At 52.7% G+C, this 12933-nt stretch overlaps 1 protein-coding gene across 3 annotated transcripts in view; it reads right to left on the bottom strand.

Annotated features, from left to right (window-relative positions):
* The window catches only part of rcbtb2 (regulator of chromosome condensation (RCC1) and BTB (POZ) domain containing protein 2), a 43916-nt gene that overhangs the window by 15978 nt on the left and 15005 nt on the right, over positions 1 to 12933 (bottom strand). For all 3 annotated transcript variants that reach the window (XM_055880776.1, XM_055880777.1, XM_055880778.1), the window contains exons 6-8: positions 10322 to 10429; positions 8838 to 8980; positions 3553 to 3743 (exon numbers count right to left, since the gene is read on the bottom strand). In XM_055880776.1, coding sequence (XP_055736751.1) covers positions 3553 to 3743; positions 8838 to 8980; positions 10322 to 10429 — 442 coding nt within the window. The remainder of the gene's footprint in view (positions 1 to 3552; positions 3744 to 8837; positions 8981 to 10321; positions 10430 to 12933) is intronic.

Below are 12933 nucleotides of genomic sequence, written 5' to 3'. Positions count from 1 at the left end.
CACGAGGTGTGTCAGTCTTTACCCACGAGGTGTGTCAGTCTTTACCCACGAGGTGTGTCAGTCTTTACCCACGAGGTGTGTCAGTCTTACCCACGAGGTGTGTCAGTCTTTACCCACAGTGAGGAGGTGTGTCAGTCTTACCCACGAGGTGTGTCAGTCTTACCCACGAGGTGTGTCAGTCTTACCCACGAGGTGTGTCAGTCTTACCCACGAGGTGTGTCAGTCTTACCCACGAGGTGTGTCAGTCTTAACCACGAGGTGTGTCAGTCTTACCCACGAGGTGTGTCAGTCTTAACCACGAGGTGTGTCAGTCTTACCCACGAGGTGTGTCAGTCTTACCCACGAGGTGTGTCAGTCTTACCCACGAGGTGTGTCAGTCTTACCCACGAGGTGTGTCAGTCTTACCCACGAGGTGTGTCAGTCTTACCCACGAGGTGTGTCAGTCTTACCCACGAGGTGTGTCAGTCTTACCCACGAGGTGTGTCAGTCTTACCCACGAGGTGTGTCAGTCTTACCCACGAGGTGTGTCAGTCTTACCCACGAGGTGTGTCAGTCTTACCCACAGTTGAGGAGCTGTGTCAGTCTTACCCACGAGGTGTGTCAGTCTTACCCACGGTGAGGAGGTGTGTCAGTCTTACCCACGAGGTGTGTCAGTCTTACCCACGAGGTGTGTCAGTCTTACCCACGAGGTGTGTGTCAGTCTTACCCACGAGGTGTGTGTCAGTCTTACCCACGAGGTGTGTGTCAGTCTTACCCACGAGGTGTGTGTCAGTCTTACCCACGAGGTGTGTGTCAGTCTTACCCACGAGGTGTGTGTCAGTCTTACCCACGAGGTGTGTGTCAGTCTTACCCACGAGGTGTGTGTCAGTCTTACCCACGAGGTGTGTGTCAGTCTTACCCACGAGGTGTGTGTCAGTCTTACCCACGAGGTGTGTGTCAGTCTTACCCACGAGGTGTGTGTCAGTCTTACCCACGAGGTGTGTGTCAGTCTTACCCACGAGGTGTGTGTCAGTCTTACCCACGAGGTGTGTGTCAGTCTTACCCACGAGGTGTGTGTCAGTCTTACCCACGAGGTGTGTGTCAGTCTTACCCACGAGGTGTGTGTCAGTCTTACCCACGAGGTGTGTGTCAGTCTTACCCACGAGGTGTGTGTCAGTCTTACCCACGAGGTGTGTGTCAGTCTTACCCACGAGGTGTGTGTCAGTCTTACCCACGAGGTGTGTCAGTCTTACCCACGAGGTGTGTCAGTCTTACCCACGAGGTGTGTCAGTCTTACCCACGAGGTGTGTCAGTCTTACCCACGGTTGAGGAGGTGTGTCAGTCTTACCCACGAGGTGTGTCAGTCTTACCCACGAGGTGTGTCAGTCTTACCCACGAGGTGTGTCAGTCTTACCCACGAGGTGTGTCAGTCTTACCCACGGTGAGGAGGTGTGTCAGTCTTACCCACGAGGTGTGTCAGTCTTACCCACGAGGTGTGTCAGTCTTTACCCACGAGGTGTGTCAGTCTTTACCCACGAGGTGTGTCAATCTTACCCACGAGGTGTGTCAGTCTTTACCCACGAGGTGTGTCAGTCTTACCCACGAGGTGTGTCAGTCTTACCCACGAGGTGTGTCAGTCTTAACCACGAGGTGTGTCAGTCTTTACCCACGAGGTGTGTCAGTCTTACCCACGAGGTGTGTCAGTCTTACCCACGAGGTGTGTCAGTCTTAACCACGAGGTGTGTCAGTCTTTACCCAAGAGGTGTGTGTCAGTCTTACCCAAGAGGTGTGTGTCAGTCTTACCCACGAGGTGTGTGTCAGTCTTACCCACGAGGTGTCAGTCTTACCCACGAGGTGTGTCAGTCTTACCCACGAGGTGTGTCAGTCTTACCCACGAGGTGTGTCAGTCTTACCCACGAGGTGTGTCAGTCTTACCCACGAGGTGTGTCAGTCTTACCCACGAGGTGTGTCAGTCTTACCCACGAGGTGTGTCAGTCTTACCCACGAGGTGTGTCAGTCTTACCCACGAGGTGTGTCAGTCTTACCCACGAGGTGTGTCAGTCTTACCCACGAGGTGTGTCAGTCTTACCCACGAGGTGTGTCAGTCTTACCCACGAGGTGTGTCAGTCTTACCCACGAGGTGTGTCAGTCTTACCCACGAGGTGTGTCAGTCTTACCCACGAGGTGTGTCAGTCTTACCCACGAGGTGTGTCAGTCTTACCCACGAGGTGTGTCAGTCTTACCCACGAGGTGTGTCAGTCTTACCCACGAGGTGTGTCAGTCTTACCCACGAGGTGTGTCAGTCTTTACCCACAGTGAGGAGGTGTGTCAGTCTTTACCCACAGTGAGGAGGTGTGTCAGTCTTACCCACGAGGTGTGTCAGTCTTACCCACGAGGTGTGTCAGTCTTACCCACGAGGTGTGTGTCAGTCTTACCCACGAGGTGTGTGTCAGTCTTACCCACGAGGTGTGTGTCAGTCTTACCCACGAGGTGTGTGTCAGTCTTACCCACGAGGTGTGTGTCAGTCTTACCCACGAGGTGTGTGTCAGTCTTACCCACGAGGTGTGTGTCAGTCTTACCCACGAGGTGTGTGTCAGTCTTACCCACGAGGTGTGTGTCAGTCTTACCCACGAGGTGTGTGTCAGTCTTACCCACGAGGTGTGTGTCAGTCTTACCCACGAGGTGTGTGTCAGTCTTACCCACGAGGTGTGTGTCAGTCTTACCCACGAGGTGTGTGTCAGTCTTACCCACGAGGTGTGTGTCAGTCTTACCCACGAGGTGTGTGTCAGTCTTACCCACGAGGTGTGTGTCAGTCTTACCCACGAGGTGTGTCAGTCTTACCCACGAGGTGTGTCAGTCTTACCCACGAGGTGTGTCAGTCTTACCCACGAGGTGTGTCAGTCTTACCCACGAGGTGTGTCAGTCTTACCCACGAGGTGTGTCAGTCTTACCCACGAGGTGTGTCAGTCTTACCCACGAGGTGTGTCAGTCTTACCCACGAGGTGTGTCAGTCTTACCCACGAGGTGTGTCAGTCTTACCCACGAGGTGTGTCAGTCTTACCCACGAGGTGTGTCAGTCTTACCCACGAGGTGTGTCAGTCTTACCCACGAGTTGTGTCAGTCTTACCCACGAGTTGTGTCAGTCTTACCCACGAGGTGTGTCAGTCTTACCCACGAGGTGTGTCAGTCTTACCCACGAGGTGTGTCAGTCTTACCCACGAGGTGTGTCAGTCTTACCCACGAGGTGTGTCAGTCTTACCCACGAGGTGTGTCAGTCTTACCCACGAGGTGTGTCAGTCTTTACCCACGAGGTGTGTCAGTCTTTACCCACGAGGTGTGTCAGTCTTACCCACGAGGTGTGTCAGTCTTTACCCACGAGGTGTGTCAGTCTTTACCCACGAGGTGTGTCAGTCTTACCCACGAGGTGTGTCAGTCTTACCCACGAGGTGTGTCAGTCTTACCCACGAGGTGTGTCAGTCTTACCCACGAGGTGTGTCAGTCTTACCCACGAGGTGTCAGTCTTACCCACGAGGTGTCAGTCTTACCCACGGTGAGGAGGTGTGTCAGTCTTACCCACGGTGAGGAGGTGCCATGTGACCGCGGGCGTGGCGAAGCATGCAAAGACATCGTCAGTGCTGCCGAAGTGAGTGAGGTGAGGGCAGGCTACAGCTTGACCCCGACACTGACCCCACATCAGCACCTGGCCACTCTGAGTCTTAGCTGCAGACGTATGGCTGGTGTGACACGCTGCCACCTCCACCATCCTACAGAGAGACAGGACACACGAGGACGACAGACATCAGTCTTTTAGACACTTCGCCAGGCTGGACAACCAGACTGTGGTATAGACAGGCTGGACAACCAGACTGTGGTAAGGACAGGCTGGACAACCAGACTGTGGTAAAGACAGGCTGGACAACCAGACTGTGGTAACGACAGGCTGGACAACCAGACTGTGGTAACGACAGGCTGGACAACCTGACTGTGGTAACGACAGGCTGGACAACCTGACTGTGGTATAGACAGGCTGGACAACCAGACTGTGGTATAGACAGGCTGGACAACCAGACTGTGGTATAGACAGGCTGGACAACCAGACTGTGGTATAGACAGGCTGGACAACCAGACTGTGGTATAGACAGGCTGGACAACCAGACTGTGGTATAGACAGGCTGGACAACCAGACTGTGGTATAGACAGGCTGGACAACCAGACTGTGGTATAGACAGGCTGGACAACCAGACTGTGGTATATAGACAGGCTGGACAACCAGACTGTGGTATATAGACAGGCTGGACAACCAGACTGTGGTATATAGACAGGCTGGACAACCAGACTGTGGTATATAGACAGGCTGGACAACCAGACTGTGGTATAGACAGGCTGGACAACCAGACTGTGGTATAGACAGGCTGGACAACCTGACTGTGGTAAAGACAGGCTGGACAACCTGACTGTGGTATAGACAGGCTGGACAACCAGACTGTGGTAAAGACAGGCTGGACAACCAGACTGTGGTAAAGACAGGCTGGACAACCAGATTGTGGTAAAGACAGGCTGGACGACCTGACTGTGGTATAGACAGGCTGGACGACCAGACTGTGGTAAAGACAGGCTGGACGACCAGACTGTGGTAAAGACAGGCTGGACGACCAGACTGTGGTAAAGACAGGCTGGACGACCAGACTGTGGTAAAGACAGGCTGGACGACCAGACTGTGGTAAAGACAGGCTGGACGACCAGACTGTGGTATAGACAGGCTGGACGACCAGACTGTGGTATAGACAGGCTGGACGACCAGACTGTGGTATAGACAGGCTGGACAACCAGACTGTGGTATAGACAGGCTGGACAACCAGACTGTGGTATAGACAGGCTGGACAACCAGACTGTGGTATAGACAGGCTGGACAACCAGACTGTGGTATAGACAGGCTGGACAACCAGACTGTGGTATAGACAGGCTGGACAACCAGACTGTGGTATAGACAGGCTGGACAACCAGACTGTGGTATAGACAGGCTGGACAACCAGACTGTGGTATAGACAGGCTGGACAACCAGACTGTGGTATAGACAGGCTGGACAACCAGACTGTGGTATAGACAGGCTGGACAACCTGACTGTGGTATAGACAGGCTGGACAACCAGACTGTGGTAAAGACAGGCTGGACAACCAGACTGTGGTAAAGACAGGCTGGACAACCTGACTGTGGTAAAGACAGGCTGGACAACCAGACTGTGGTAAAGACAGGCTGGACAACCAGACTGTGGTAGAGACAGGCTGGACAACCAGACTGTGGTAAAGACAGGCTGGACAACCAACCCGACCTAAACCCTTCCAGAGTTCCTCACCCCGACCTAATCCCTTCCAGGGTTCCTCAACACGACCTAAACCCTTCCAGAGTTCCTCACCCCGACCTAAACCCTTCCAGAGTTCCTCACCCCGACCTAAACCCTTCCAGGGTTCCTCACCCCGACCTAAACCCTTCCAGGGTTCCTCACCCCGACCTAAACCCTTCCAGGGTTCCTCACCCCGACCTAAACCCTTCCAGGGTTCCTCACCCCGACCTAAACCCTTCCAGGGTTCCTCACCCCGACCTAAACCCTTCCAGGGTTCCTCACCCCGACCTAAACCCTTCCAGGGTTCCTCACCCCGACCTAAACCCTTCCAGGGTTCCTCACCCCGACCTAAACCCTTCCAGGGTTCCTCACCCCGACCTAAACCCTTCCAGGGTTCCTCACCCCGACCTAAACCCTTCCAGGGTTCCTCACCCCGACCTAAACCCTTCCAGGGTTCCTCACCCCGACCTAAACCCTTCCAGGGTTCCTCACCCCGACCTAAACCCTTCCAGGGTTCCTCACCCCGACCTAAACCCTTCCAGGGTTCCTCACCCCGACCTAAACCCTTCCAGGGTTCCTCACCCCGACCTAAACCCTTCCAGGGTTCCTCACCCCGACCTAAACCCTTCCAGGGTTCCTCACCCCGACCTAAACCCTTCCAGGGTTCCTCACCCCGACCTAAACCCTTCCAGGGTTCCTCACCCCGACCTAAACCCTTCCAGGGTTCCTCACCCCGACCTAAACCCTTCCAGGGTTCCTCACCCCGACCTAAACCCTTCCAGGGTTCCTCACAACAACCTAAACCCTTCCAGAGTTCCTCACCCCGACCTAAACCCTTCCAGAGTTCCTCACCCCGACCTAAACCCTTCCAGGTGTTTTCACCCCGACCTAAACCCTTCCAGGGTTCCTCACCCCGACCTAATCCCTTCCAGAGTTCCTCACCCCGACCTAAACCCTCCCATGGTTCCTCACCCCGACCTAAACCCTTCCAGGGTTCCTCACCCCGACCTAAACCCTTCCAGGGTTCCTCACCCCAACCTAAACCCTTCCAGGGTTCCTCACCCCAACCTAAACCCTCCCAGGGTTTTTTCACAGGAAAGATCTTTGCCAAAATACTGAAGTGACTCTAGCCCTGTTTATACCTGGTTCTAACTAGCGTCCTTTGTCGTGATTTTGTCCATACTCTGATTGTGGCCACATTTGAAACCCGGTGTAGATAATCAAAAGACACATAGTGATGTAATTACCTCCAGAGGGTAGTCTTTGATGTAATTACCTCCAGAGGGTAGTCTTTGATGTAATTACCTCCAGAGGGTAGTCTTTGATGTAATTACCTCCAGAGGGTAGTCTTTGATGCAATTACCTCCAGAGGGTAGTCTTTGATGTAATTACCTCCAGAGGGTAGTCAGACACGCATTGTGTCTGGATATCTTACAAGTGTAGACAGATCTGGACAGAGAGAACATTTAAATCGTCATTATCCCGCCCTCTAAAATCATTGGCTGGTAGCACCATTATCCCGCCCTCTAAAATCATTGGCTGGTGGCACCATTATCCCGCCCTCTAAAATCATTGGCTGGTGGCACCATTATCCCGCCCTCTAAAATCATTGCCTGCTGGCACCATTATCCCGCCCTCTAAAATCATTGGCTGGTGGCACCATTATCCCGCCCTCTAAAATCATTGGCTGGTAGCACCATTATCCCGCCCTCTAAAATCATTGGCTGGTAGCACCATTATCCCGCCCTCTAAAATCATTGGCTGGTGGCACCATTATCCCGCCCTCTAAAATCATTGGCTGGTGGCACCATTATCCCGCCCTCTAAAATCATTGGCTGGTAGCACCATTATCCCGCCCTCTAAAATCATTGGCTGGTGGCACCATTATCCCGCCCTCTAAAATCATTGCCTGCTGGCACCATTATCCCGCCCTGTAAAATCATTGCCTGCTGGCACCATTATCCCGCCCTGTAAAATCATTGCCTGTGGCACCATTATCCCGCCCTCTAAAATCATTGGCTGGTGGCACCATTGACTGATTACATCACTATGTTTCTTCGAATAAATAAATATTTTGAAAGAATAGCTGTGAAATCATTTGAACAAAAGGAACCAGGATATCTGGTCACAATGCAGACGTCTGGAAATGTGGGCACATTCAGAATGTGGACAAGATCAGGACAAAGGAGGCAAGTTAGAACAAGGTATAAACGGGGCTATTGCCAATGAATGGTATGCCACCACTAGTATCAGTATGGGGAAGATGAGACCAGAAGAACACACTAGCGACACCTGCATACAAATGAGTTTCTTCATTTCATTTGACAAGGTGAGATTCCAATCCAGGACCTGGGTTTAACATGTCACACAAGAACAGATCTCTTTGAGGCGTATAACAAGGACTACTTCCACTAAAGTTGTATGGGTGTCAATGCGTAGGCTATTGTCTATGGCAGTTCCATTAACAAACGTACACCAGGATAATGCTGTGGAGCGGCGTGTGATACCAGAAAGATATGAAAATATGGACCTCTAGATATCGCCCAAGACTACCTGGTGGCTGTCCTACCCTGGTGGCTGTCCTACCCTGGTGGCTGTCCTACCCCGGTGGCTGTCCTACCCTGGGGCCCTGGTGGCTGTCCTACCCTGGGGCCCTGGTGGCTGTCCTACCCTGGAGGCTGTCCTACCCTGGAGGCTGTCCTACCCTGGAGGCTGTCCTACCCTGGAGGCTGTCCTACCCTGGAGGCAGTCCTACCCTGGAGGCCGTCCTACCCTGGGACCTGGTGGCTGTCCTACCCTGGGGACCTGGTGGCTGTTCTACCCTGGGGACCTGGTGGCTGTTCTACCCTGGAGGCAGTCCTACACTGGAGGCTGTCCTACCCTGGAGGCTGTCCTACCCTGGAGGCTGTCCTACCCTGGGGACCTGGTGGCTGTCCTACCCTGGAGGCTGTCCTACCCTGGAGGCTGTCCTACCCTGGAGGCTGTCCTACCCTGGAGGCTGTCCTACCCTGGAGGCTGTCCTACCCTGGGGACCTGGTGGCTGTTCTACCCTGGAGGCTGTCCTACCCTGGAGGCTGTCCTACCCTGGGGACCTGGTGGCTGTCCTACCCTGGAGGCTGTCCTACCCTGGAGGCTGTCCTACCCTGGAGGCTGTCCTACCCTAGGGACCTGGTGGCTGTTCTACCCTGGAGGCTGTCCTACACTGGAGGCAGTCCTACCCTGGAGGCTGTCCTACCCCGGAGGACCCGTCCAACCCCGGAGGACCCGTCCAACCCCGGAGGACCCGTCCAACCCCGGAGGACCCGTCCAACCCCGGAGGACCCGTCCAACCCCGGAGGACCCGTCCAACCCCGGAGGACCCGTCCAACCCCGGAGGACCCGTCCAACCCTGGGGCCCTGGTGGCCGTCCTACCCCGGCGGCCTGTCCTACCCTGGGGCCCTGGTGGCCGTCCTACCCCGGGGCCCTAAGGCCCGTCCTACCCCGCAGGCCGTCCTACCCCGGAACAGAGGAACTCACCTCTCCTTGTCTGTGTTGATGAGTGTGGGGACAGCCTGGTTACTCTTGTTGCCTGTCCCCAGCTGCCCGTAAGAGTTGGCCCCCCAAGCGTAAATAAAGCCCTCGTCTGTCAGCGCCAGCGTATGGGCGTAGCCACAAGTAACCTGCACGGCACAGGCAAACAGGAAGTTAATATTCAGACCTTCCTATGTCATTACCCTGTGTCTTCCTACCTGCACAACCAACCATGAGTCCCACACAGAGCTAACAGAGTAGGTTTGGGTTGACCCCTCACCTGTGTAATGTTGACCCCTCACCTGTGTAATGTTGACCCCTCACCTGTGTAATGTTGACCCCTCACCTGTGTAATGTTGACCCCTCACCTGTGTAATGTTGACCCCTCACCTGTGTAATGTTGACGCCTCACCTGTGTAATGTTGACCCCTCACCTGTGTAATGTTGACCCCTCACCTGTGTAATGTTGACCCCTCACCTGTGTAATGTTGACCCCTCACCTGTGTAATGATGGCGCCTCACCTGTGTAATGATGGCGCCTCACCTGTGTAATGTTGACGCCTCACCTGTGTAATGTTGGCGCCTCACCTGTGTAATGTTGGCGCCTCACCTGTGTAATGTTGGCGCCTCACCTGTGTAATGTTGGCGCCTCACCTGTGTAATGATGGCGCCTCACCTGTGTAATGATGGCGCCTCACCTGTGTAATGTTGGCGCCTCACCTGTGTAATGTTGGCGCCTCACCTGTGTAATGTTGGCGCCTCACCTGTGTAATGTTGGCGCCTCACCTGTGTAATGTTGGCGCCTCACCTGTGTAATGTTGGCGCCTCACCTGTGTAATGTTGGCGCCTCACCTGTGTAATGTTGGCGCCTCACCTGTGTAATGTTGGCGCCTCACCTGTGTAATGTTGGCGCCTCACCTGTGTAATGTTGGCGCCTCACCTGTGTAATGTTGGCGCCTCACCTGTGTAATGTTGGCGCCTCACCTGTGTAATGTTGGCGCCTCACCTGTGTAATGTTGGCGCCTCACCTGTGTAATGTTGGCGCCTCACCTGTGTAATGTTGGCGCCTCACCTGTGTAATGTTGACTCCTCACCTGTATAATGTTGACTCCTCACCTGTATAATGTTGACTCCTCACCTGTATAATGTTGACTCCTCACCTGTATAATGTTGACTCCTCACCTGTATAATGTTGACTCCTCACCTGTATAATGTTGACTCCTCACCTGTATAATGTTGACTCCTCACCTGTATAATGTTGACTCCTCACCTGTATAATGTTGACTCCTCACCTGTATAATGTTGACTCCTCACCTGTATAATGTTGACTCCTCACCTGTATAATGTTGACTCCTCACCTGTATAATGTTGACTCCTCACCTGTATAATGTTGACTCCTCACCTGTATAATGTTGACTCCTCACCTGTATAATGTTGACTCCTCACCTGTATAATGTTGACTCCTCACCTGTATAATGTTGACTCCTCACCTGTATAATGTTGACTCCCTGTAGAGCTGCGATCCTACACGGGGTCTGCTGGTTCCCATTGTTGCCCAGACCAAGTTGCCCGTTACAGTTATAGCCCCAACCATAGGTCTGCAAACAGATCGCAGATTACAGTCCTACAGATAGCAACAGGACAGGGTTACAGTCCTACAGATAGCAACAGGACAGGGTTGTAGTCCTACAGATAGCAACAGGACAGGGTTGTAGTCCTACAGATAGCAACAGGACAGGGTTACAGTCCTACAGATAGCAACAGGACAGGGTTGTAGTCCTACAGATAGCAACAGGACAGGGTTGTAGTCCTACAGATAGCAACAGGACAGGGTTACAGTCCTACAGATAGCAACAGGACAGGGTTGTAGTCCTACAGATAGCAACAGGACAGGGTTGTAGTCCTACAGATAGCAACAGGACAGGGTTGTAGTCCTACAGATAGCAACAGGACAGGGTTACAGTCCTACAGATAGCAACAGGACAGGGTTACGGTCCTACAGATAGCAACAGGACAGGGTTACGGTCCTACAGATAGCACCAGGACAGGGTTACGGTCCTACAGATAGCAACAGGACAGGGTTACGGTCCTACAGATAGCACCAGGACAGGGTTACAGTCCTACAGATAGCAACAGGACAGGGTTGTAGTCCTACAGATAGCAACAGGACAGGGTTGTAGTCCTACAGATAGCAACAGGACAGGGTTACAGTCCTACAGATAGCACCAGGACAGGGTTACAGTCCTACAGATAGCAACAGGACAGGGTTACAGTCCTACAGATAGCAACAGGACAGGGTTACAGTCCTACAGATAGCAACAGGACAGGGTTACAGTCCTACAGATAGCAACAGGACAGGGTTACAGTCCTACAGATAGCAACAGGACAGGGTTGTAGTCCTACAGATAGCAACAGGACAGGGTTGTAGTCCTACAGATAGCAACAGGACAGGGTTACAGTCCTACAGATAGCAACAGGACAGGGTTGCAGTCCTACAGATAGCAACAGGACAGGGTTGCAGTCCTACAGATAGCAACAGGACAGGGTTGCAGTCCTACAGATAGCAACAGGACAGGGTTACAGTCCTACAGATAGCAACAGGACAGGGTTGTAGTCCTACAGATAGCAACAGGACAGGGTAACGGTCCTACAGATAGCAAAAGGACAGGGTTGTAGTCCTACAGATAGCAACAGGACAGGGTTACAGTCCTACAGATAGCAACAGGACAGGGTTACAGTCCTACAGATAGCAACAGGACAGGGTTGTAGTCCTACAGATAGCAACAGGACAGGGTTGTAGTCCTACAGATAGCAACAGGACAGGATAACGGTCCTACAGATAGCAACAGGACAGGGTTGTAGTCCTACAGATAGCAACAGGACAGGGTTACAGTCCTACAGATAGCAACAGGACAGGGTTACAGTCCTACAGATAGCAACAGGACAGGGTTACAGTCCTACAGATAGCAACAGGACAGGGTTGTAGTCCTACAGATAGCAACAGGACAGGGTTGTAGTCCTACAGATAGCAACAGGACAGGGTTGTAGTCCTACAGATAGCAACAGGACAGGGTTACAGTCCTACAGATAGCAACAGGACAGGGTTACAGTCCTACAGATAGCAACAGGACAGGGTTGTAGTCCTACAGATAGCAACAGGACAGGGTTACGGTCCTACAGATAGCAACAGGACAGGGTTGTAGTCCTACAGATAGCAACAGGACAGGGTTGTAGTCCTACAGATAGCAACAGGACAGGGTTGTAGTCCTACAGATAGCAACAGGACAGGGTTGTAGTCCTACAGATAGCAACAGGACAGGGTTGTAGTCCATAGCAACAGGACAGGGTTGTAGTCCATAGCAACAGGACAGGGTTGTAGTCCATAGCAACAGGACAGGGTTGTAGTCCATAGCAACAGGACAGGGTTGTAGTCCATAGCAACAGGACAGGGTTGTAGTCCATAGCAACAGGACAGGGTTGTAGTCCATAGCAACAGGACAGGGTTGTAGTCCATAGCAACAGGACAGGGTTGTAGTCCATAGCAACAGGACAGGGTTGTAGTCCATAGCAACAGGACAGGGTTGTAGTCCATAGCAACAGGACAGGGTTGTAGTCCATAGCAACAGGACAGGGTTGTAGTCCATAGCAACAGGACAGGGTTGTAGTCCATAGCAACAGGACAGGGTTGTAGTCCATAGCAACAGGACAGGGTTGTAGTCCATAGCAACAGGACAGGGTTACAGTCCATAGCAACAGGACAGGGTTACAGTCCATAGCAACAGGACAGGGTTACAGTCCATAGCAACAGGACAGGGTTACAGTCCATAGCAACAGGACAGGGTTGTAGTCCATAGCAACAGGACAGGGTTGTAGTCCATAGCAACAGGACAGGGTTGTAGTCCCACAGATAGCAACAGGACAGGGTTGTAGTCCATAGCAACAGGGTTACAGTCCTACAGATAGTGGGACTACAACCCTGTCCTGTTGCCATCTGTGGTACTATATTAATACATCTTCATTGGATGCATCAGCAGTCTTCTACGCTCAAAAAGCACAAATGATAAATTTTTGGACAGCTATTATATTTACTGTCTTTTACACT

The sequence above is a fragment of the Salvelinus fontinalis genome, chromosome 24 (genome assembly GCF_029448725.1).
Source record: "Salvelinus fontinalis isolate EN_2023a chromosome 24, ASM2944872v1, whole genome shotgun sequence".
NCBI lineage: Eukaryota > Metazoa > Chordata > Actinopteri > Salmoniformes > Salmonidae > Salvelinus > Salvelinus fontinalis.
This window is presented reverse-complemented; position numbering and strand designations above follow the sequence as displayed.